Source organism: Pholcus phalangioides, unplaced genomic scaffold (genome assembly GCF_987345545.1).
Source record: "Pholcus phalangioides strain wild (caught in Gottingen) unplaced genomic scaffold, Ppha-v1.0 ptg000003l_1, whole genome shotgun sequence".
Lineage (NCBI taxonomy): Eukaryota > Metazoa > Arthropoda > Arachnida > Araneae > Pholcidae > Pholcus > Pholcus phalangioides.
The window spans coordinates 11,239,203-11,267,179 of NW_028301596.1; the positions used below are offsets into that span (position 1 = coordinate 11,239,203).

Consider the following 27,977-nt stretch of genomic DNA (forward strand, 5'->3'; position numbering starts at 1 on the left):
CCCTTCATACTTAGAGTAACCATATATTTTACCGAAGAAAATAGTGGGAATCGTAATATTAATAATATATTAATAATAATTTATAATATGAAGTAAAATGGAACTAAAAACATGCGAATTTTTATGACAAATTTTCTAAAATTGCTGGAGAATCGGAGAATAAAGGACTGCAGCAGATTACAGTAAACTAAAATGTACTTCGTGGAAACAAAAACACTCATCATTACTGGAAACCACTTTCATTACTGGGGAGACCACTCTCATTACGGGATCTGAAATACAGGACAGTGTGAAAATCACCAAAACCGTTGCTATAAGTCTGTAAAATCACCGATCGTTGCTGAAATCACTGAAAATTATGATTCACTGGAGAACTGAAAAGCTACAAGGACTCACAGTGAATTGAAATTTAGTTCACGGAAAAAACGTCGAACATGACAAAATATGTAACATCTCTAAGCTGAGTATATTTTTAGTCATAATTATCATAGTGTAATTTATATGTTGTGAAAGTTATCTTCATTCAGAATTTTCAGTAAAGATCACAAATTCGAATAAGCTTCTTTGAAAAATTCGGGACAATTGTATGAAATAGGAATGGACAAAAGCACAAAAATGGCTCGTAAAACACGAGACGCATGGTCATGCCACTCATACTGTAAGTGAAAGGTTGAAATTGTCTGTTTACTGGTTTTTGGATTCAGAAAGGTTGAGAAACGCTGGTATAGAACATTTGACAGAAGTTTTATTAAATATGGAATTATAGAAAAAACAGCTATTTTGTTCTTTACAATAGCCCCCCCCCCCTTAGATTGTTATAATAATGCTTCAAAAGCTTTTTAAAATACTCCAAAACAAGAAACGGAAGAAGAAGAAAAAAGAAGATAGCATGTACAGTCAAACTTCGGTTAACGAGCAAAAATTTTGAATAAAAAAATGTTGATTCGATTAACAAGCGATGATTCGTATTACGAGCAAAAATTTGGGGCTTTGTTTACTTATTGTCACGTGATCACAACTAAGCTGATGGTTTTTTCGCTTTCATCCACACGCACCCTGTGGAATTGTGGGTGATATTCTCCGCTACAGTCTCCAGTCAACGTGCCTTACTCTAAAAAAAGAAAACATCCGTGAACGTGCTTGGCTGGTTGCGATGCGAAACCAGATGCCACATTATAACCACGCGTATGAGCGTTTGGAGATTTTTGTTTTCTTTTTTTCATAAATTCTCATTGGCCAGGAGGTGACTGTAGGACAAACTGATGGACCTCCATTGCCAGCAGCAGCAAGTCATTATGGGGGAGGAAGAGAAAAGTGCCTCATTCAAATAAGATGAGAATGATGTGTAAAATGCGGGAATTCTCTATAACAGAACCAATCAATTAAAGTTTTAGCAGTGTGCAAGAAATGAATCTGTCAAAGAAAAATGCAAATTCCCCATTTTTGAGAAATCCTAAAAAGAAAGCAAAAGCAAATGTCATTAGATACGTTCTTTTTTAATGTCTGACAAAGAGAATAAGTTTGCAGAAAAAAGTGGGTCCCTAAAGTTGTCTAAAAAACACTAGTCCTCCTCTCTGTCGTCATTTAGAGTAAGTTCATTTGCAAACATTATATCGTATTGCATGTTTATTTATGGCGTTATTATATCATATATATTTTATTGTATTATTTATTATATCATATATATTTTATTGTATTATTTATTATATCATATATATTTTATTGTATTATTTATTATATCATATATATTTTATTGTATTATTTATTATATCATATATATTTTATTGTATTATTTATTATATCATATATATTTTATTGTATTATTTATTATATCATATATATTTTATTGTATTATTTATTATATCATATATATTTTATTGTATTATTTATTATATCATATATATTTTATTGTATTATTTATTATATCATATATATTTTATTGTATTATTTATTATATCATATATATTTTATTGTATTATTTATTATATCATATATATTTTATTGTATTATTTATTATATTATTATTGTGTTGTATTATTGAATGAAGCCATTTTTATTTGTCACTTTTATGTGAATGAATAATTATGAAACGAATTATTTGAATTTCTATTATTTCCTATATGGGGAAGTTTGATTCGAATAACGAGCACGTTCGTGCAACGAATTAAGCTCGTTAACCGAAGTTGCACTGTAATTAAATGGGGGTTTTTCGACATGTATTTTATCATAGTTCCTGTAAAAAAATATTTTTTTCATTGAAATTCGTTATTAAATGTTTTATTTCAACTGTATGAGCACATGTATCTCACCCGAAAACTAATTTATCCCTATCTCTAACTGTATAAGTATTTTTGTCATTTATATGAACAAGGATGAAAACGAAAAACAATCTTGATGATTCAACTAATTTAATAAAGCATTTTTGATGTTATATATCACAGAAAATCCTTCATCATATACCTAAAATATGTCACGTAAGAAAGTACTTGTTTAAACGAAAAATAATAATAATAATACTACATGTAATTACAAAAATATATGCTAGAAAATAAATAAAATAATATATCCTTCTTCAGGCAAATCCCGTGGGATTAAAATATATTGTCAGGCAAAGAAAAAATTACAGGAAATGTTAATTAATGCAAAAAACATTCATTTCTCTAAGAAAACTTCAATTGGCATAATATAATTTAAATGAACCATTGCGTAATAGGATGTGATCGTTTCTCCTTCTGTTATAGATATCAACCGCAACTATAATACAATAAATACTTATATACAGCCGCAATATCTTTTTTTTACGGTGAACAAACCTTAAGGCTTCCATCATTAACAATTCTGACGTGAGCATAAAATATGTCTCTCGTATGTGCAGGAAATTTATAAAAAATCACCCAGGATGCTTTTTCTAAATCGTATTCGATTATCGTGAGTGATTTCCTCTTGATTCGCATTTTTATTTGGTAGCCATTGGTGTAGAATATATTTTAGTAGATATTACATCAAATTTAGTTAGACAACAGTTTGCATCAAGCAGGGATATAATCATACGAGAATATTATGTGATAATCGCACTCAATAATTAGATTGTGTTACCTCAGCTACGTTTTTACCTGACGCAAACGTAATTATCTCATATCTCTCTATGTTATCTCGATTTCTAAGATAAGCCATGGGAAATACAGAAATACGTCTAATCAAAAATAATGGAGATACGTTTCATAAAATATTCGTAATTCTGAAAAAATAATAATTTATATCTAATCAGTTTTTTTTTCTTTTTTCAAATATGGAGCTTTTATTCTCAGAATCATTTTTTTTACCCTTCAGGCTCATTATATCCAGTATTTTGTTTCAAAGGTATAGTTCATCTTCCTAGAAAAAATCAGAAAAAAAATCATAACATTCATATATTGATGTTCCATATAACAGCTCATGTTCCATACAAACTAGAATAAGTCACAAAGAAAAATCCAACATTTATAGCGTTATATTTTGGAAGCAGTTCCGAATTGGTCACGGGGATAAAGAAATAACGTAGAAAAACAACGTAAAGAAAAATTCTTAGACTAGGATCCTCAAAAAGTTGAAGAAAAATACTTATATCAGAACGCTATATACCAGAGGTGACCAACCTTCTTCCAACCGTGCCAAAATCAAAATTATTTTCGATGCACAAGTGCCACCCTAAGAATTTTAATATGCAGACCATGCGTGTCGTGTTTACGGGGCACTAGAACTTTCATTCCTGTAAAATATTGTTCGGCTGAGCTCTTATTTTTGTAAAAATATTCAATTTGTCACTCTTTTGCGTTCTAGTTTTTCTTAAATTTTATTTTCGAGTCATAAATTCGATTATCGCAATGCAGCCTAAGTTATATCGGTGGAAAAGTTCATTTTACATACGCCACGGTGGGTATAAATACAGTAACCTCTGGACTCGGGGTGCTTGAACAACCGCCCCCCCCTCCCTATTAAACTTTGTAGGAGGGCCTAGACCCCCCCACTCCGTATGAATGCATGGCTATCTATACAATGTAATTGTTCTATGGATTGCATGTCAAATATACGGACGATCCTAAATATCGTACGCATGGGACGTCCAGCAACTATGCCCAAAGATGAAAAACTGAACAGAATCGCATTCAAAATCATCTCATAATTGTTATTTTAAGAGTGCCTACCATACTAAATATAGCTTTAGCAGCCAACAAGACAATCATCTATGAGAAAATAATTGTTTAAGAGTTGGAGAGAATTTTTTTGATTGTGTGAAAAAATGAAATAAAATGTCTAATAATGAACTTATGAAATAAAATGAACTTTTTTGAAAAGCATTCGCGTGCCAGTTCTGATACCATGGTGTGTTAATTGTGGCACGCGTGCCGCGGGTTGGTCAGGGTGATTTCAGGTGCTGATTCCGAATCTGATATTGCTTTTGTCAGATTAGCTCCAGAAATTTCAGGCAAAAATTAGTGGCCACAAACTATATTGAAATGTTGAGAATATGCGTTATCTGAAACACTCGAGGCAATTAGGTAAAAACAACAACACTTTCGGGATCAGCAGCCCAATATATCTTAAAACCATTAAAACTTCCATCTTGGCAACTTGATTTATTTTTATTTGTTGCACAGTATAATCTTGCCGCTCAGTATTTTATATTTGACTTCTTCCACCGTCCTCTTCATTTTTCCAATTTTTAAGATAAGCCGTGAAAAATATAGCTATTCAAAAATAATGGAAATAAATTGAATAACATATTTGCAATTCTAACAAAAAAAATACAGCTTATACTTTAATAATTTACATAACTGATAATTGTTTTTCCGAAAAACAAATTCAAACGTTGAGCTTGTATTTATATAATCATCTTACCCTTCAGGCTTATTATATCTAGCATTTTGTTCTAAATATCAACCATAGAAAGAATACGAAAAAAAAGGCATAAAATAAATCTGGAATCATGGTCCATATGTACTGGAATAAGTCACGAAAACCAACATTTAGAGAACTTTAGCGTTATGTTTTGGAAGCAATTTTGAAATGGTCACAGGGATAAAGGAATAACATAGGAAAAACAACATTAAGAAAAATTCTTGGACTAGGATCCACAAAAAAGTTACAGAAAAACGTATAAAAACATCATATACTCCTTTGACTGTACCAGTGTAGCCCATCAGATAAGCAGTAACATTTCCTCCGGATTTTCCCGAAACTGTATGTATTTCGCGGACTTTCATCGTAGAAGTAGTACTGGTAGAGGTCCGAGACTGAACTCAAAAAAAAAAAAGGAAACCCAATCTGATAATCTTATCGCTCAGTATTTTATATTTGACTTCTTCCACTATCCTGTTTCTTTTTCTCCCTTCTTAATGTCAGGATATAAAGGAACGGCCGAAATATCTCGTATAACATTGGGACTACATGGTATGGTTCTATATGAAGTCTCTTATACACGCAGGGCGTTTTTGCTTATTTACTGCTTCTTGGGTTTGATCAATATTTATAGCGTGATTTCACTCGAAGTGTTATAACCACCCGGAAGCAGTGACTTTTATTTTTCCTCTGTGGTGTGGGGCTGAAATGCATTTTTCCTCGCTGGGGGGAGAAGATCCTAAAATGGATACCGTATCCGTCTTTATATCTTGAAAAGGTCTATCATTTCTTATGTACCACAGTCTTGAAAAATGTTCATACATTTCTACTGGTATCACTTCTTTCGAAATCGAGCGAGTCATTTTTTCAGGTTTTTAGAGCTGTATTACATGTTCTTATGTTAGAATTATTGAAATTTGTTGTCTCTGCGTGTTGGTAATACAGACTGTCCGAAATCCACAGCGGATATCTCTACAACCATTGACTTCAGAAAGATACTTCCAAATACAAGAAGTTTTCAAATGTGGTGCAGTAGCTTAAAACCTCAAAATTTGTTTGAGAAAGAAATGAACTTTTTAGGCAGTCTCCGTGTGCTAAAACTTCCAATTACTGAAGTGTGATTTCCGCTCTGAAATTTCACTTAAAAAAAAATAATACTTTTAAATGCAATATTTGTCGAGATATTGAATTTTTAAAACACTATGTTTTGCCTACTTATCATTGTGTTGGTAAGTTTTCACTGGCTCAAAAATTGCTGTTTTTAGAATTAACTCAACCATTTCAGGTTTTCGTTCACAATCAATAGCAATTACATTTTCTGGAAATTATTTTCAAAAGAACAGAATTTTTACACCTTTCCATCTAATTTACGTTTCGCAATTTATAAACCACCCTTTCAACCTTTTGCGGCAAACGCTGAAAAATTCCAAGTCAAATATCTGCGTTAATATTGCATTTAAAAATATGAAATTTTTTTGTGAAGGAATTTACAGAGCCGCAAATACATTTCACTGATTGGAAGTCTTAGCCAACGTGTGCATAAGGGTCTACATAAAAAATTGATTTTTCTATTTTTTTTTTTTAATGTATAAACGACCACTTGGAAAATTTGAGACATTTTGAGTAACTGAATGCCATTTGAAAACTTTTTTTTTGTAATTATAAGTATGTTTCTGAAGTCAACGCTTGCAGATATATTTGCTGTGCAAACACGTTGGGACAGCCCATAAAACAATTTCTCTATTCGTACAATTCTGTCCTGCTATACGATGCTTGGAATTTATATCCTTTTCTTGTTATTTTTTGCAGATCTTGACCTAAGCTCAGAAATCATGACAAGAACGGAGCGAAGTTTTGGTGGATCAAAAGTCGAGCCACCATCGAGACCAAATTCGTACTGGGATGATCCCCACTTTCGTCCTTATTTCGATAATAGCACAGACAGGAACGTCACAATTCAGTTATCAAAAACTGCATATCTACATTGCAGAATACGTCAGCTGGGGGACCGCACGGTAAGTTGATCTTGTGTTTGTGTGTGTGTTTGAGTTTTAGTATTTTCACTAATCAAGTATGCCCCCAAATAAGTTACTGCCGAGTCGCCATTGAACGAAGTCGCATCGAACCTGTCTATAACGATACTGTTATAGGCATGTTATCGTTGTAGACAGTTTCAGCATTCGCACCATTTCCTATTGCATAGGAATTCAGCCGGGATCAAAGAGAGTAAATCGTTATAGGCAGCATCGTTACAATACAAAATTTGGTTAAGGATATTTTGGTAGTGCTTCTCAGTTAAATTTTAAGAATGATCGAAATTTTCATTCAATAATAGCCATCAACCTTTAGCCTTCTTCCATAATCTTTAAGGCGATGGACTAAAATCACTCCCCAGCAAGCATCTATTGACAATTCGATAGTTAAAAATCCGTAAAGGGTATCTGATATATGAGATATATTTCATGATAACCATAAAATTTTAGCCATTTCATACATCTTCGCCCTATTTTTCTTCAGTTTGCTGAATGTTATATAAAAACCGGTTTGTCAGCAGTTGGAGCAGGGGTCCACAAGTTCTTCAGTTCGCGGGCAAGGAACTAGTATACATAGGGTGACCATATGACTCTATTTTATGGGACATTCACCCTAAATTTGACCGTCTCATATTTTCAACGAAGCTTACCTGCATTTTTCTTCTTTTTCTTTTACAATTCAAGGATTGAAGTCATTTCCATAAATTATAAATTGTATTAAGATAATTATAAGTTATTATCACAATTAATTATCGTCATATGCATCTCAAATATTTGTCAAACAAATACCCCCTTTTTCCTTCTTTTTCTTGGTGGTGTCCTTTTACATGTGCGACTTGCAGTTGCCTTCCATTTCCCTCCAGTAGCGGTTTTTCAATATTTGAAGGGCTTGCAGCAAAAAGCGGATAACTTCATATTTTTCGTCCATCGGGCCAAGAAAAAGTGACCCCCCCACTTTCCCCTCCCTTTTCTCGCCCCAATGGCTCTATCTATTGAGGAACACAGGAACTAACTGCTGGAGTTACGTTCGTCTAACTTTAGATGGAGGAAAAATATATTTTTTTCAAACAAAAAAAAGTGGACGACTCAAAAGTGATAAAAATGGAGCTAAGAAAGCTATACTGCCCTCCAATTTAGGCAATAGATATTCCTTACCTTTGACATTTGTTCTTTTTTTCTTGGTGATCATTGACGATGTCTGGTATTGATTTTGATGTTCTTTATTTTTTTATAAAAGAAATATGATCAGCTCTTTACTATTCAACTTTTTACTAATGCAGCTTTCGTGAGCCCGATGAAACGCTTTGGTAGGCCGCATTTGGATCGCGGGGCGGAGGTTGTGCACCCCTGAGCTAGAGCCTCAGCGCACTTCATACAGTCGCAGTGCGTCATCTATTTTATCCAAGAGAAAGTAGAGACACTGAAAAAAAGAATGGATTTTTTTTTTTTTTTTTTAGGTTTGAGAGGACAAACTGACAACTATTCGTACAGTTGTGCTTAATAGTTTCTAAAAATGAACTAATTACTGTAATCACAACTCTGTATACTACACCGTGATCTGACTAGTAACAGCCTTCACTGATTGAAGTGCATTAGAGCAAAATGATAATTTTCTCATTTACACTTGCATAGTGTTCGAATAAAGTTTCCTGAATTCATTTAAGATTGATATTATCCTATGATAAAGTCAACATAAGGATATAAACATGTGCACTATTTAGAATAAAAAGTTAATGATAATTTAAAATTTTTTAATCATTTCATGGTTTAAAATGTGAAATTTCAGAATTTTGTATATTAAATTGAAAAAAAAAGTGTGTGTGTGTTGGTACACGCGTTTTTTTATGAAATCGCTCTTTCATTAATTAATCTTCCTTTCATAACTCTAAAATTATTTCTTTCGTTAGTTCCGAAATAATTTCTTCAATAAATTCTAGAATTAATCGCTTTCCAATGATTTCTACCATTTTCTGAAAATGATCGACGAACCACGACAAAAAGCTTCGAGGGCCAAATGTGGCCCGTAAGCCACACGTTGAAGTCCCTGATATAGATTACCTTAAGCTAACTAGCATTTCACTTTGCTATTATTATTAGCTTTTTTTGCATGAAATCTATAAAAATCGTAAGCGATACCAATAATTTCTCCTTGGAAATTAATGGATCTGATGTTTGAAATGCAGCGATGCATAAATGTTTATCCATTATTTATTAATACCTTGAAACATTCTCAATTCGAAAATCCATGGCGCGATCGTGCTCTTTTATAATCCAAACTGCGTATGAATAAAATAATAAGACTGATAAGATACAGGTGTTGGATACATTGGCATTTAGATAAACTCCCAAACGCATAGTTGAGATAAATACATTGAAAACCCACTCTCATTCCAACAGACATCAATCATGCATGCACACCAAAATAATAATTAGTTGAAACGCTACCAATTTACTCAATCAAGACCATCTCACGCGTAAAGCGCATTGGAGATCCCGCTCTCTCTCTCGTGTTCATTATGATGATCAGCGATTCTAATGATCGAGATGCAAATGCCAGATTGTACAAAACAGTCTTTTCCATGTACGCGCTAACATAGAATGTATTTCACGGAATCCATTCGAACGAATGAGAAACATCGACGCCGTATATAAAGTATGTGTTTTTCCTTCCGTTCCGAACATGAAAACGGGATAGAAAAGGTGTTTAAGTGAGAGAGTATCATTTGTTGTATCGATTTGCTCCTGCGGAACCAGCAACGGGAAATGCTCGATGATAACGTTATCGTGATGATGATGATGATGCGACTAATGACGACTAGATTACGGTTTTTTTTTTTTTGGTTTTTTTAGGGAGTACTCCTCCCTTTCGGATGCGTGTTATCAGTGAATTTTTTCCCCATCATAACACCATTTAAAAATCCATAACTCGCAAAAGAAATACATGTACATTATCCAGTTAATTAATAGAAAAAAATGTATATAAGGTGCATGAAAATGAATGATATGAAAGAGGATAAAATCAATTAGGCAGTTCACAATAAGAAGTTGCATATTCAGCTTTTTTTGTTTTGCTGATAATTACAGTTTGTGTTGCATACTGAAACAGTAATACAAAAACTTCGTTACGGAGGATTAACGTTCATTTTTCGGTTTCTAATGGCTATAAACGGCAACGGCTCCAACGAATGAGATTCTTCTGGAATTAAAATTTTTCAACTCAAATCTATGAAGAGCTGGTCCGTGAAGCAATTCACCAACATTTACTTTTTAAAGCGATTCATGTTAAGGGGGAGCTGCATTTTGTTGCGAGTTTAAAAGGGTGTGTTTGAAATTAATGTGAAAAAAAAATGAAATTGTGCAACTTTTTTTTCAGCGATATAAACCATGTTGTTCTCCCCAGTGTTTTCTTTTGAGTCCCCCTAATATTTCTGATCCATCTCAATATTTCTAATAACTTCGCGCCTTTGCATATATTGTACTTGCTATCATTTCTAATCAGCTAACTCACTAGTGAATTTCGAATCTCCTCTCTACGAAATTATTTTAATGTACGGCACCCTAAGCAAAGATAAGCATAAAAAAATGTAAAAGAATATCTCGAGTGAAAAAAACAAAGAAAAACGCGTTTATCCTAAATCCTAAATATGGCATAGTGATCTGTGGGTTCCAACTGAAATTGGCAAACAGTGCATACCACTGAGTCATTTCTTAGCCATCCTGGACTAGTAGTGCGATTTTCGACATGGTTGTATATGTTATTATTTTTAAACTACTTAGAGTTTAATATATAATTATGGTTATTAATCTAGGGGGGAAAAGAAAGCTTAAGTAGGCTGGAGGGCAAATAAAAAGCAGAAAGTGTCACTCAACAGGGCAGTGACAGAATGTCACTTCATCAGCCTGTTAGGACGTCATTGAGTTATAATTAATGCTATTCTTTTAACACTAATCATTCATCATAATGCATAATATATTACCTACTCTCATTTTTATGTTTAGCGTCAACTATATATCATATTAATAAATGCGATTATATGTTATTAAATGCAGTTAATTATGATTATTTGATTAAATATATATTATCTACAAAATTTGATATTTTGCAGTTGGTCTAATTATTTATACTATGTATAGTTTCTTATATACATTTTTCACAATCCCGGTACCTCCGGTCTTTTCATAACCAAAAAGATTTTGGGTCTGGAAAAAGCTGATATCTGATCTTTTGGGTAAGTGGATATTTCCCTAAGATGTTGGTATTCTGACTCTTCAAGAGTTTGGAAGAGATTATTAGCCAGGTTTTGAGCAAAGGCGTGTATGGGTGAGCATTCCGGTATCATTTCATATACTTCTATTCCTGATGAACCAATTGGCTCCCAGCATAGCTCTTATTGTTTTATTTTGATATTGTTCTAATTTAACCATGTGTTGATTGCTCGAGTGCAGCCACACTGGTGCATGGATCTGATAGCCATTTTGTATACATTTAATTTGTTCTTAATAGTCATGGTTGATCTGCTTGCAAGTATGCGTTTTAAAGTGTGTTTTGCTACGTCTGCTCTTTATATTACATAATTGCGTTGCTGCACAAATGTCAATCGTTTGTCAATTATTATTCCCAAGTATTTAGTAAAAAACTCGTTTTCGGCGTCTGAGCTCCTTTTAAATGGATCTGCAATGCCCCCTGTGGTGCCATCTGTTGTCAGAATTTGTAACTAAACTTTTGAGGTTTTTTGTGAATCAGATTCTTACGGTTTTTTATTTAAATAAACACGCCACTGGTTTCATATTTCTATCTATAACCGTTTCCGAGTTATTTATTTTCAAAATTAGGGGTCCTTCGTGGAACACCCTGTATTATCTCTATGCACTTCTACTTGACAATACATGTAGCTCGGACAAATTGCACTGCGGAAATTCTAATGAATCGGTACACATATCGGAACGTGTATGAATGTAATTATATGCATCGTCCAAAGGTATTTATGTTGTCAGAGTTGAGTTTGTTTTGTTTCCTTCCTGTTGCTGGCATCTGGCTTCCACATTTGTTACACTGGATATCAGATTGTTATATCCGCTGCTATCAATAAAAAAAAATGCATGTGTTGTCTGCTGCAAAATAACATAAATATTTAGTTATAAATCTTTGTTTCAACTAATTTTCAACAGGGAACGGAATCAATACAAAAATGTACCTCGACTAACATTCGTGCAACGAATTACGAACGTAAGTCGAGGTCAGTGTACTCCGAAAATCAAAAAGAAGTAACAAGCCACACATTGTAAAGGGATTAACACGTCGAGCAACGCATTGCTTACAACCACTGTAATCAGAATGAACACTCCAAAAGTTATTGTTGAAGCCAAGGAACCATCGCTTTCGACGGTTTTGAATATTTTCCAAACTCTGACAAACTTCTGTAGTAACCTTTCGTATATTCATGTGGCCTAAATGTTACGGTGAATACGACAAATCGGTTATTATGCAAACATACCAATCGTCTTGATAAGGTTGGTAAATGTGTCACTTTTACTGGCGAATATGCATAGCACCCAAGCGTCGTTGGCGAATTTGATAAATATTGAAAACATTACCACTTCTACCGGTGATTATGCATAATAACCGAGTGTCGTTGATGAATTTGTTAGGCAGTTGGATTTTAAAACATTTATTAGTGGTTATGCGCAATACCCTAGTGCAGGGCTGGGCAAACTGCAAGAATGTCTAGGCGCCAAAAATATTTTAGCGAAGAATGAGTAAAAAAATTGCTTCTTTTGACTTTTTCGGCGCACAGTGACCCTCTTTCATGATGGCATATATGCTGCTATGAAGTCCAAACACTCTGTGCTGCTCTCAACCTGCAATGTAGTAACTACACAAAGATAACTTTACGCTCCAATATCAATTTTCTAGTCGCCATGACGACCGTGGCCCAGGGATTTGTCCAGCCTTAACCCTAGTGTATTTGGGGAATTTGATAAATTCAAAAACAAATCCAAATTCCAAATGAATCTATATGTGTGATGAATATAGTCGGACTCCAATACAATGATAAATTTTACGATCGTACCCGTTATAATGATACATGTATCAATTATCATTTACAGTAAGTATTCAATAACTATATAGTACGATGCAATAATTATGCAGCATAAGCCAGTAAAACTGGTAACTTTCTTAGTACTTATTAAATTTACCAAACGTGGTAAATTTAGAGAAATTTATCAAACTTATCCAAAATTCTCAGCGATTATGCATAATAACCAGTTAATTATTTATAATAACCAGATTTATTACATTTACCGTAACACGAATACTAAATTTGGACGAGATCCATCTAAAACCGTAGATTCGTAGCGGGAACATACCCCCGAAGACATGCAGATGGGAAATCAATTTTTACGTGAAATTGTAAAAATATTACCTTCAAGAATTTCCCACATCCTCTTTTATAGTCAGAAGAAATGGAATAAATCATATATAAGGAAAATTGTTTCCAGTTATATACCTACTGATTTCGGAATTTTGCCTATTCCGAATCATAGTTTAAAAAAAAGGGGGGGACTTGATGTATTACTACAGAGCTGGAGTAATTGGAATTCTGTAGTGCCACACATATATCTCTTAAGCTTCTTTTTTGCTTAGATCCATGTTTTTGAGTATCGGGTAGTCTATACTGCTTCAGAGAAAAATACTACATGGTATACTATGAATATATACTGAGAGGAAATCCCATCCTGAATAGGAAATCCGATTCTAGTACGATATTCTGCGAGTAAACCTGGGAATATAACTCGACATTATGCGATGGATATTCGAGATGTAACATCAGAGTATTGGGGGTGGGGGAAGCTGAAATTTTATTTTCTAGAGTATTGTATAAGTAAAATTCAATAGATATTTATGGCACTGGGACTTCGATGACAGGAAATATTGTTGCAATTCATAGTTTTAACCCGGTTTTACATACACTGCTTCTTGAAACCCTCTAATACTTCATTGCAATGTTCTTCAATGTTTTTAGAGATGCGGTGAAAATTGTTCGAAAATTTCGTGGACCGGCTGCAATAGAAGAAATGTTTGCGCACCGTAGGTAAAATCAAGTATAAGACAGTGAATAAATAGAAGAAATTTTCAACAGGGTATAGGAGAAATAACTTGGGAAGCAGTAAAAAGAAACATTAATAGGAGAAATAATTTGAGAATCAGAAAAAAATATGAACTGGAGAGATAACTTGCAGACTGGCAAAAATACATAAAAAGAAGTAATAATTTACATACCGGAGAAAATATAAAAGTGAAAGAAATAATTGGAAGAAACGAGAACGTGTGTGAAACAATTTGCGGACCGGCACAAAATACTAAAATATGAAAAATGATTTTCAGACCTAGAGAAAAACAATTTGAGGTCCGACAAAAATGCATAAATAAGAGAAATACGTCAGAAATAATATGCAGACGAGAAAAAATCATAAACAGCAGAAGTAATTTGCGGACCTGCAAATACGCATTGGAAAAATAATTTCTTGAGCGATGAAAACTACATATAAATGGGAGAAATAATTTGCAGACACAGAAAAAAAAACCACGAGCGTGAGAAATAAATTGCGTACTACTTGAAAATACATAAATAGGAGAAATAATTTTGCAGACCGGAAAAAAAAAACTCATAAGTAAGAGAAATAATTTGAAGAACGGCACAGCAAAAGAAAAAATAAATAGGAAAAAAATATATTTTGCTGACAGAAAAAATCACACACACAAAAACAGGAGAAATAATCTACAAACCACTAAAAAATACATGAACAAAAGAAATAATTTGCGGACTGGTACAAAATGCAAAAACATCAGAAATAGTTAGTGACTCACAAAAGAATCACGAATAAGAAATAATTTGCATACAGGCAGGAATAGAAATAATTAATGGGCTTTCTGACAGATATGCGTACAGAAATAAAATCGAATATATGGACTGTATCTTTCTATTAGGTCTAATACTATGCAGCAGATTTATGAATCGTTTCGCTGACCGGCAGGAAATTCCCAAGGGCCGAAATCTGTCCGTAGACCAGCTATTGAAAAACACTGCTGTAATTGGATCCACCAAAAATTAAACGTTCATTAATCGCGTCACTGATATTATGGGATCAAGTAATTGTCTCACAATTTATTTCTTATATATAGACCCCGTATACACCTCGATAACAATTTTATAGGCACTCGATTGGATTCGGGAGAAATTCAAATGTCCGAATGATGACTCATGCTCCTCCAACCAATTTGTTTTTAGCTTCGGACAAATATATATTGGCCTCATCATTCTAAACCTCATCATCGTCTTTGAAGAAAATATCTAGAATTTATTTTTAGATTAGATAAAATTCCATAATATTCGGCATTATACAATTTCGTAGCTGGCCCTTGTCCAGAACGATGGAAACGATCCCATATCTCAACACTCACTTTGAGTCTGCGCCAGCAAGGCCAGTAAGGATATGCTACGATTTTCCTTCGCCAGGTGGTGTTGTGATAAAAATCCCGTGATTATGAATTCTTACAATTTGATACAATTACTAACAATTTAGGTAAATTTGATAAATTTTGAAAAAAAAAATCCAAATTTTCCAGTGATCTACAATCCTAAGTTCGGATAACTAGATATGATAAATCATCATTAAATCATTCAAATTTACCGGATATTATTCATACTTAGGATGATACTTTAGTTTGGGTGATGCGCGAATGTGAGTGGTTCTCCCATTTCTGCTCTCTCCGAGTGCTGGCAGACCTTTAACACGATATTTGCAGCACATTCAAACTTTATTATTTTTACTCCAAACTATGAAAGACGGGTGACAGCACCACTGGGCCCGAAAGAAAGGTAACTCTGACAACTTAAATACTTTAGGGCGACACATATTACGTTCCCGCACGTACTACATCGCTAAGAATTCCCAAAAGAATAATCACCGGTGAAAGTGGTAAACGTAATACAATTTGTTGAACTTACCGAGACGATCAGTAATTATTAGTGCCCGGAATATATGCAGTAAAAAGTTGCAGAATATTCGCTAAAAGTATGCAAATATGCACTAAAAATAATAACACATGCATTCAAAAAATCCATAAAAAGTCTTTAAAATTTTTAAATATATGAATTGAAACCGAGAAAATATGCGTTAAAAATTGCTAACCTACAAAATGGAAATATGCCTTTAAAATGATTTTTTTCATATTTCTTACAAGGAAAGGATCCCAAGGGTCCAAAAAATTTCAAAAAAGATACCACTTATTTTAGTGATTTAAATAATCTCAAAAATATAAAAAAATCAGCGGAATTATTATGAGTCACACAAAAGGAAATGTAAATATTAATATTTTGAACTGCAATAGAGGAAAATAATGAATTTAAAAAGCCCGCAATTTTAGAGTCGATCAGGTGCAGCAAAGATAAAGAGATAAACAAAAAAAAAAGACAGGAAAAAGCAAAAATAGTTTCTCTATAAAAGAGATAAGCAGGAGGGAAAAGTTTAAAGATGTTTTATATAGCTATCGCTGTAAGAAGCGCGAGAGGCGATGAGCAGCCATCTCTGTTGTCATTTCTAATAATTTTTCTGTGACTAATATTTACACTCCGACAATATTTTTATTTTTATTTTTGTGTGTTTCTAGGTGAAATGAATATATTTCATTTCGTAATTTTTTGAGGACGTCTCCTTGGGACCCTTTCCATGTTGGTGCATATCCATTGAGAAGAATAAAAATGATCATGCAAATAAATTTTACATTTTTTTTTTAAGTGGAAACAAAAGTTTGCTCACCGGTTTGTTACTCGGACCAATTTGCACACAAATGGCGGAAAAATTGCTTTAAAGAGAAATGTGTGAAGAATACTTGCACACCAGTAACAGAACAGAAATTACTTCAACAATGACAATTTTTTTACCTGGGATTGAATATTTGACTAAAAAATACACACACATGTTGCAAGTGAAGCGCCCGTCCTTCAGCTATGGCCCATTGTATCAAAAAGTTGCTTGTCTGTGCTTACAATAATAATTGAATAGCGTAATTATAATACTTTAGTCTTTATAGCTGTCATTGACAGGGTGTCCCAAATTGTTGTATAGAGGATGTCTCTGCAAACGTTATCTTTAGAAACATACTTTCAGTCACAAGAAGTTTCCATATGACGTGAAATTGCTTGTAATTTGTTAGGTGTTTGTATGCAAGGAAAAAAAAAGAAATTAAGAAATTATCGTTTTTTGCAAACCCCGTTTGCAGAAATACCCAATAAGAAAGTTGTTGAGGCCAAAAAGTTAAAAAAAAATCACTTTTCAAAGTGAATATTTTTAACTATTCGCTGAAATATTTGAATTCGAAATCGGAGAAAAGTTGTAAAAGAACGGCTTAACAGATTAAAAGAAGCGTTTTCCATTAATTAACGCTTTCACAACTTTTCTCTCAGTTTAAATTCAAATATCTCAGCGAATACTTCACTTAACCGCTTGATGGGCGCAGATAAATTTAATTAAACCCCCTTTGAATTGTCATATCCTTTTTAATGCATTAGGCTTTCTTCCGATTTTCAGCAGGTGCTAAGTAGAGAGTATAAGAGAGTGCACTCCATTGAGAAATCAGATTTACAAGATGCCTCGACTTGTCAGTGATAAAATAAAATAAAAAATATTACTCTTCACCGGATATATACGGCCTTGCCCGTCAAAAATGAAGATGCTGAATTATTTATTTATTTTATTTATTTATTCATTTGTTGGCCGCAGAAGAGAAGGCTGCAACATTCTGATTGGATTTTTGAGCACACGGGGTTACTGTATAAAAATAACACATTCTTATAATGTATCGTGAGAGGAGATAGGGGGGAGGAATGATCTAATGTATGTGATGATCTGATATAATATAATAATAATAAATAATCTAATATAATCTATATATATAAAATTGATTTGCTGTGTGTGTGTGTGTGTGTGTGTGTGTGTGTTCTCTATACAAATCTACAATTTTAGATCGATCGTCGCCAAATTTTGCATATATACCAAATGGGACCCGACTTGAACGATAGGCTACTTTAAAATTTCGTCAGACCAGGGCAAATGCCCCAAATGGGCAAAAAACCGTAGGGCAACAATGGTTTTTGGGCCTCAACAATCACTTTCCGAACGTTTACTTTGGTTACCGTGGTTCCCTAGCAATGCGTTTAAGACGTGTATATGCCTTTACAATGGTTTGCCGTTTCTTTAATGCTGTACGTATATGTATAATATTTATGCCTTTATAATGGTTTGCCACTTTATTCAATCCTCCCAGTAATGAGAGCTTTTTGAATAGACACCATCATCAGCATCACTTTGGGGGTAAGGCAAAGGATGATGCCCCACAGAAATCAGTGTTAAAATTGCCGATTTTACTGTAGAAATGCTGAAATTTATGGAGTTTTCTGTCACATACATAGTTTTAAAAATTGTGTTGAATTCTAGATTTCTGAAATATTGAGTTTGATTAGAGATATACGAAGCCCAGGAGATCAAATATGAAGTAATTAGCCGGACCTACTTTTGAGTTGGACATTCATGCAATAACATTGATTTCAACTTTTTATTTATATCTTCTCAAGCGAAAATTAATGTCTCTGTAGTGTCTTTTGATATTCAACTGCATAAATTCATAGTTTAGGATGTTTTAAAATTAATTATGGGCCCGTAAAGTACATCGAAGAAATTCCACAGCTTCAATTAAGCATTTTTGAAAGCTGAAACAGGCAGATGGAGAACTTAAAGTTCGGGGGGGGGGGATCGAAATACCTAACACCCCTTAAAAAAGAAAAAAATATATATTCGTTTCTATGTTCCTTTAAATCTAGATTTGTTTATATCATGAAGTCGCGCAGGAAGTCGTCATATTGGTTAACTTAGACACGGTTTGCATGTCCCTCAAAGAAAGAGGGAGATATCACGTGATCAAAAAAAGCCTCATTGAAGAAAACCCGGGCAACGCCGGGTATTATAGCTAGTGTAATATAATATCTTATATATGATCTAATGTAATCTTGTATATACGGCGTGATTATAAAAAAACTATCCCGACATATGGGCCCCTAACTATCATACCATTCACAGAAACTGAATGAAATTTTGCCATAAGGTATTTTGAGGTATGCGCTCAAGAATGATATGGAAAACAACAGTGTCACTCTAACAGTTACGGTTACAGTGAGAAAATTTCGAAAATATCAAATGGCAACACCAAGTTTTTTGTATTGGAATGCGATCTCCATACTGAAAAACACTAAATAGCGTTGGAATGGCACCTGTAGCACGAAAATCCCCGGAGCTAGGCAAGGAAAAAGGACTTTGCCGTGCACCAGAGCATTAATGTTCGTTTCATTCGTCACACCGTTTCTTCGGCTGAGATCCCAGCCTGATTAGTCCTCCACAAGGTCATGTGGAAAATTTTTGAAGCACAATAAAATGCTTTATTTTATGCTGCTTCTCTGTCCTTATTGGTTGTCCTCACTTTTAGCCTATCTACCGCCGGTGATTTTCATGCTACAGTTGCCGTTCGAACGCTATTTAGGGTTTTTCACAATGAAGATCACATTCCAATACAAAAAACTTGGTGTTGCCATTTGATATTTTCGAAATTTTCTCACTGTAACCGTAAGTGTTAGAGTGACACTGTTGTTTTCCATATCATTCTTTAGCGCATACATCAAAATACCTTATGCCAAAATTTCATTCAGTTTCTGTGATTGGTATGATAGTTAGAGACCCATATGTCGGGATAGTTTTTTTATAATCACCCTGTATATATATATGAGTTGACATCATCGTTATCGTGCCTCCCTCACCGTGCCCCCCAGACTTACAAATCTATCTCCGCCTATGTCATGTATACGACCCCTCAAACAAATTTTAAGATTTTGAGTAACTGCACGTCATTTGAAAACTTTTTATTATCAAAAGCATGTTCCTAAACCCAACGGTTGTAGAGATATCTGCTGTGAAAATAATTTTGGACAGCCTCTATGTCAGTGCATTCGCTAAAATGCGAGATTACCTGGGGGATATAAGTGTGAATTGGCGTTCACTAAGTAGTGTAGTGGTGCTCAATGAAATTTATCATTTCCTTACACAGTAATTGGTTCGGCTTAAAAGACCGATCAAAAATGGTATTAATAGCTTTATCTATCAAGGGTTAAACCCCCGAATAAAATGTGAATTATAAAGTTGTTGCCCTGTCTCTTCTGAGGCAAAAAAAAATAATAATAACAACAAAGTTTCCACGTTTCTAAGTGCTATATTCGCTGATATACTTGATTTTAATAAAACAGGGGTGCAAGATTGTGCCTCATAAAAAAAGTATCCTTCCAGTCCTATCAAACAGAATTTTTCCTTACACATCATTCAATAGGTGAAATATGTAGGTATAACGAGTAAAACATCAAGCAAATAATTGCATAATTCAGGGAGAATACTCTTTGAAAACCTCAAAAAGTGGCACAAAATTGTACCATTTAATGGTAATCATCCTGTATATCTGTGAATACCATATCTTATCCAATTATGGGTTTCAAAAATGTTGCTTAAAATAAAAGGGTAATAATTTGCGTTTGACTGTGAAATGTAATTTGAGGTATTATATATAATAAGAGAACTCAGGGTGAATATAAAAAAATTTTATATTGTCCGTACTGTTATCGGGCTAGTGAAAAAATCGTTTCAAAAGCAAATATGTGTCTATAGAAATTTAAAATTTAATGAAATCCATTCCCTTTACATTCATTTTTAATACAAATACAACGCCACAACAGGCAAATTGCCCAACGAGGTGGCTGACCCAAGAACATCATGGATCCCCGAACCCTTTTTTACCCTACCTACGAGCCCTACCCACTACCGCTACACCACACATGCACCCCGCCCACAACCCCTCCGCCGAACCCCCAACGAATCGGTACATGCGGGAATGTGCGTGTACGTGTAGTGAAACCCGACGTGAAGTTTTTTTGTTTCTCTGTAATGCTTGTTATGTGTAGTGCTGCCATCTGCCACCAGTTTTTCAAACTATGAGTGAAGTGTTATGATTGAATGATTTTTCGTTGTAGGACTGTTGCTCTCAGTGGCGAGACTTTTTAACGGGGAGATCGGCTCGCATTTGCGCCTTGAAGTTGGGAACCACAGAAAACCAACTTCAGCCGACCACCACTGTGGGGTTCGAACCCGGATCCTCGCATCGCGAGTCCGTCACTATAACCACTCGACCACCACACTACACTTTTTTTTTAATTTTGTCGATATGTATTACATTCAGGGTGATTTTAATTAAAGTTCCCATACTTTCAGTAGTTTTTCCTCAAAAACTGCTTATTTTCAGGAGTGCAGCCAAATTTTCAAGATATCTTAATGAAACAATGGGAGAGAGCTTTATGCAATAAAAATTAGTTTCATATTTGACCACTAGGTGAATAAGTATATATCTTTTATTGAATTTTCGTTTTTTTCCCATGGACCATATAGCGTATATACAAAGTTTCAGTGGAATACGCCCTCCAGAACGGGCGCTTCATAGGTGTGAGTAGTGCGTGGTGTTTTAGCATACTGATGGGTGTATATTGGCCTGAGCAATGTCAATATACTGAAACTACTCAGACCTATATAGCGCCCGTTCTGGTAGATGCATTCCATTTAAACTTATTATCCACACTGCATGGATCATGAAAAAATGTAAAATTGTCGTCTCATAAAAAAAACGCCAATTTTTCACCTGGCGGTTGAAAATTGAACTATATTTTTTTTTTCATGAATCTCTCTCCCATGGTCTCATTAAGATATCCTGAAAATTTGGCTATATTCGGAAAAGCAGTTTTTGAGGGAAAACTACTCAGAGTATGGGGATTTTAATTATAATCACCCTGAATGTTAAAAATATCGGCAAAAATTCAAATATATGTGTATTGCAAACGAATGAAAAATAGAGTAATTTACAGGCAAAATGGTTAGATTTCTGTAGGCAAATATCTGATTCGGAAAAGTTTCTTTCATGACATTTCAGGACATTTCTTGAAAGTTTTTGGGTCACTTATGAGCCCGAAAACAATGAGAGAAATCGAAGATACAGAGCTTATGGTTGGAAAACGATTGATTTCCGAGGTCGTTAAATGTTTGGCCAATGCTTTAGGAAATAACCACGAAACGTCGTTGCTCTGTTATTGCCTGAAATTCCGAAAATGTTTCCCTTAAAGAGTTAGCAGCGTTCTGGGCTCTTTAATTGCCCTCTTCCACGAAAGGCCGTGGAAAGGAATGGATATTTCCGTATGCAGTATAGGTACCTACTAATAATACAGGCTATAATTTGAGTAGTTTTTGAAATCGACTATTTAGAAATCGTTACTTTCGAAATGATGTGCATTATTAATTACAGTAGGAAAATGTTACATGTTGTCGATCATTAGTTCTGCAATTGTACTGTCATCAAGTTTCAAAGAAAATGATAGTGACATCTCGAATTAATGAAATAAAATATAATTTTCCTTATATTCTAGAATGCAGGTCTGTTCTAGAATATAAGGAAAATATACAGTCTGTTCCCACACATAAAAGAAGGGAGAACGCGTGGCCCGCCGCGTGGTCAGCACACATCAACCACTATATACACATAATGTTCTTTTTTTCTTTCTTTTGTTTTAAATGAGCCATTTGGAATCAATGGAAAATATGGACAAATACGTTTGAGAGTAGGTACTCTGGCCTCTAAGTATTTAAGTTGTCTTCAATACGTAAATTGAAATATATGCCGCTGTGGTGGTCGAGTGGTCGTAATGACGGACTCGCGTCGCGAGATCCCGGGCCCGAACCCACCGTCGAAACAGTACTGGTCGGCTGAAGTTGGTTTTCTGTAGTTCCAAACTTCAAGGCGCGAATGCGAGTCGATCTCCCCCTTACAAAGTCTCGCCACAGAGAGCAACAGACCTCCAAACAATACAAATGTAATTCAGTCATAACACATCACTCACTTCACTTCTGAAATATAGATGGCGACACTGAAAAATCAAACACAACATTACATACGCACTCAGACTGTTAGGTACACACACAGTTACACTTCCGGTACAACTCACTAGGTAGTGAATCGCCCATAGATAGGGATAGACCTGAGTTGTACTCGGTTTGAAAAAAAAAAACAATTATATTATTTTTGTTTTGTCGCCAATAGAAAACGCTGGCTTTCCTAATGAAAAGTAAAAACTGAATTATTTCATCATTAGGGTTCTAAATTTAATAATCTGAGGATGACACGCTGTTGCTTATACATCAAAAAACCTGAAAAATTCAGTTTTATGACATTTCATATTTGTCTTAAAAAACCGAGCCCTATAATAGTGATAGTGTTATATTAATATGAGCACTATACCGAATCATTGTTATTAAATATAATTTTCATTTAATTTTTAATGTCTGATTTATTCAAGAAGATTTATTAATATTGATCCTTCATCAGTTTTGAAATATTCAAACTATGCTAATGTTGTAAAATGACAATTGAATTGTAATCGGATATTATATTGTGCACTGGAATCATTAATATCCGATTAAGCGGGGCCTACTGTATTTCAAAACGGAAAATTGTGTATCCAAAAAGGCATACCTAATTACAGAATTGCTGAAAAAAAACCGGAACTTTCGAAACATTGAAGTGAAAATGACATTAGTTTCAATTTTCATACTATGCAATTATCGTGGTGGTGCTTCCATCTGCCATCAATGTTTCTAACTATGAGTGAAGTGTAATGGTTGAATAATTGTATTGCTGTAGCCCTGTTGCTCTCTGTGGCGATATATACCCTATATACCAAATTTCATCCGAGTACCTTCATCATAATGGGCGCTACATAAGTCTGGGTAGTGTCCGTTTATTCGTAACCACCCTGCATAACTAGCGGAGAGGTTCGTCGTTTCGAAAAATAGTTGTTTCTCTCGCGGTGAAAAAAAAAAACAATTCACTTGAAGGGATTTTGCAAGAGGACCGCAATTCGATTCCCGGCGGAGAGAGCGATTTTTTTTCCTGAGTTGATATCGGCATGATATACGGAAAAATTTTCTCTTCTTGGCGATTTTTTTCCTCTAGAACTTTTCAGTAAAAAAATATCCGTATACGAGTATACCTCCGTTGTCATTATAAATCACTCAAATGTCTCATTCTTTCCAGTGATCTACTCACGCACAGAAAGTACACGTGGCGTATATCGCATATTACTCCTCACCATTTGATCGCGCGAAGAATCTAATCCTTACGCCACTTACAAAAAAAAAAAATACTGAAATTTAATATTTGAGTCAAACCCTATCGCAAATAAAACAGAGAAGAAAAGAAAATGTGAGCTATAAGTCGAAATAGCAGAGAGAAACGTACAGAAAAATACTTCTCATCGGTACCAGCAAGGTAAGACATTCGAAGCTTGCGCACATTACTCCCAAGCAACGGAGATAACGGGTAGCTCATCCCGACTTCGGAAAAGAAAGTGCAGCTTTATCTCCTTCAGTTTGAAGTAATATGATATATCCTCCGGCAAATCTCTGTAGGAAGTGAAAGTGCGGAAGTACATGGACGGGGAAAAAAAAAAGAGGAAGCAAGGAACAAGAAAGTAAAGTGAATGGTAAAAAAAAAAAAATAAAGAGAAGAATATAAGGTAAAAGATAGCTAAAGGATTTACCGTTTGCCTGTATCCATGTTTCAATCAATTTAGAATGTTCGCCTTTGCTAAACTAAAACGCGTATGTCGTATAAAAGGAACCTTATCCTCAACGCGATCCGAGTCGGAAATCACGTCCCGCAAGTAAGAGAGGAAATAAGGCAAGAAATAAGAGGCTGGTGTGTGTGTGTGAGATGTTGGTCTCGAGAATTCTCTTTATTTTCTTATATATAGTTGTTTTTTTTTCCTCTACCTTTCTTTAAGACGTCGTCGATCTCTGTGTATGGAGAACGCTTATTCCGATGTATAAGAAACGTAGAGTGAGGGCTCCAGAGCGATCCTTGCGGGCATCGGAATTGGTGCGGAGATATAGGAAGAGATGTCTCTCTCTCTGGTCTCTGGATACACTAGAAAATTTTAGTACTATTATTATTATTATCTGTCCCGGGCCTGAATTATATTAAAATCTGAATGCATGTCAAGACGTATTTTCTGTGATTTCTGGGGTGGGGGGGGGGGAATAAAAGTGGATTTCCGTGGATTTTTCGGGGTTTTCTCTTTGAATGCCGCAGTATGTGCAAGGTGATGTTGATACGGTGATCAGGGGAGCATTCGTGGTTTTGTAGCATGTGGTCTACACGGATTTTTCCGCCCTTCTCCCATTCTAGTCTAATTTTCTTGACTACTCTTTCCTCGAATTCGCCACTTTGTGCTGTAACCCGCTTGGCCTCCCCGCCTACTCCTTCAAGAACATCTGTAAGCCCCTGTTTTGATCATTCCTATGCTCTCATACTCTCTAAGTCACTCTTTTGGTCATTCACGTGTTTCCACACTGTTTTGGTCACTTTCACAAGCACTAGGTCACTCTTTGGATCGCTCACTGACATGGTTCCTTGCTTTATAGTCGCTCTTTTCGCCGCTCACCGAAATGGTTAGTTGCTTGGGTGACTCTTTTGATCATCCGCATGTTTACACATGTTCTAGGGTCTTTCTTTTAGCCATTCAGATGGCTAAAAGAAAGACCTAGAACTAGAACTGGAACCTTGAACTAGAACTGGAACCTTGAACTAGAACTAGAACCTTGAACTAGAACTAGAACCTTGAACTAGAACTAGAACCTTGAACTAGAACTAGAACCTTGAACTAGAACCTTGAACTAGAACCTTGAACTAGAACCTTGAACTAGAACCTTGAACTAGAACTAGAACCTTGAACTAGAACTAGAACTAGAACTAGAACCTTGAACTAGAACTAGAACCTTGAACTAGAACTAGAACCTTGAACTAGAACTAGAACCTTGAACTAGAACTAGAACCTTGAACTAGAACTAGAACCTTGAACTAGAACTAGAACCTTGCACGTGCTCTAGTTCACTCTTTTAATTATTTACACGTTTACACATGCTCTAGGTCATTCTTTTGATCATTCACATTCTTTCACTCTCTCTCTAGGTCTTGGTTTCTCGCTCTGTATATCGTTCTTTTGAACATTCATAAGCTCGCTCACGCTCTAAATCACCTCTTTTGCTCACTTATGCGCTTACAAACTCTCTAGGCCGCTCCTTTGGTCATTGACTGACCTTTTTCATTGCTGTTTGGGCAGAGGTGGAATTATTGAGGTTTATAAAAATTCTGTTTCTCTTCTCCCATTTTACAAACTTCCTTGGCCACTAATCCCTCAAATTTTCCACTCTAGGCTATAGCCCGCCAAGACCTCCCCCCCCCCCAAGTAAATACGCCATTGATTTAAAGATTAAGAAATAATTGCTATTTAAAGATTTCCGCAGGGAATACTGTTTATATTCCGTCTATCTATTGAATTCGAATATGGATGAACTTACAATAAATATTTAATAAGGCTTCTACACACCAAGTACAGTGCTTTCCACCTATTCTGATCATATCGGAACTCAGCTTTTCCGATAACAATAAGCAAATGATAACTATATCCGAAAAAATCCTTGTTTGGATCCAAGCTCCGGATTGTGATGGAAACCTTTTTACGCTTCGTGGGGGAAAGGGGGGGGGGGGGGTCGTAAGGTAGTAAGTTATCCTTTGACAGGCCTGGGTTGAAGTCAGATGTACCATGTCCTACGGCCCCTACATATTCTGATCATATTCCGATTTTTTTGCCAGTAAATGTGCTGTCCCAAAAGCACTTTTCGGAAAGCTTGTTTCGATTTTAATTAGCCGATACTGACTCACAGAGATTTCCAATTTTTTTTAGATATCATATAAATATTTACTTTGTTTTTTGATGTACGTGGTGTCCCTTATGTAGACACATTCCCCCTGATAATTCAAATATTACTTATCATTCCATTCTGTGTTTTTAATTTTTAAGAAATATACAATTTTGAGAAATTGGGCGAGTCACCCTGTAAAAGTACTAACATGATTTCGTCTGCCGCATGCACGCCAGAAGCACAAATGTACAAATTTTCTTTTTTTAAGTTATACGCAATGATAATTTGATAGAACGATATTTAATACCGTGGGGCTATTGCGAAATTTGTCAAATGATAGCTCATTATATTAGTGTACAATCATAAAATTTGTTAAATACAGCTCTTTATATTGAGGTTCAACTGTAGAGTTCTTTATATATGGGTTAATTCTGCTAGGATACGATTGTAGAATTCGTTAAGTAGGACTTTCTTAACAGAGGTCATGTTGAATAGGCACGAAACATTGCAAAGAATTTGTTAAGTAAAAATTTGTTACATCAGAGTGCCGTCGTAAAATTCGTCAATTCTCTATCTAAAGTCGTGCCTGAAACGCGAATGCGTATCCCTATTGAAACACGTTACAAAACATTTTATGAAAATAACTTCCATAGAGTCGCATATGTAAAGTAAACATTCAAAGGCTATTTCCCACGTTCCTTTCTTTTTTTTTTTTTTTGCAAGGACATTGCACATTCGTGATTCCGGCATGGCGGAGCTGATAATATTGATTATTGTACTAGTAGAATTTGATAAAATTGCATTGTATGATACATTGTATGGGCCGCTTAATTCACTTTTACAAAAATATGTGTTAAGATCACTGGCCACATCAGATGACCCCCGAGGACCGAATTCGGCCAACGGGTCATAGGTTGAGCATGTATCTGTTACGGTGAAAGCGCGGAGACTGGTTAAACCAAGACTAGGTTTTACCAAGGCGAATTGGTAAAAGCCCGAAATACGCTTGTAAATGTTTTCATTTCGCACTTTTACTGAGTCAGAGTTAGTTTTTAATGAATAAATTAACCATTATGGAAGTTCGTGACTCTAATTAATTAATAATTATAATCATTCAATGATTATATATAATTACTTAATCATTAACTATCGAATTTATCCACCAGTTGG

General features: G+C 34.9%; 1 protein-coding gene across 3 annotated transcripts in view; it reads left to right on the forward strand.

The window, feature by feature from the left end:
• Positions 1-27,977, forward strand: part of LOC149088031 (titin-like) — a 254,438-nt gene that overhangs the window by 169,984 nt on the left and 56,477 nt on the right. For all 3 annotated transcript variants that reach the window (XM_089244024.1, XM_089244015.1, XM_089244031.1), the window contains exon 2: positions 6,688-6,893. In XM_089244024.1, coding sequence (XP_089100150.1) covers positions 6,688-6,893 — 206 coding nt within the window. The remainder of the gene's footprint in view (positions 1-6,687; positions 6,894-27,977) is intronic.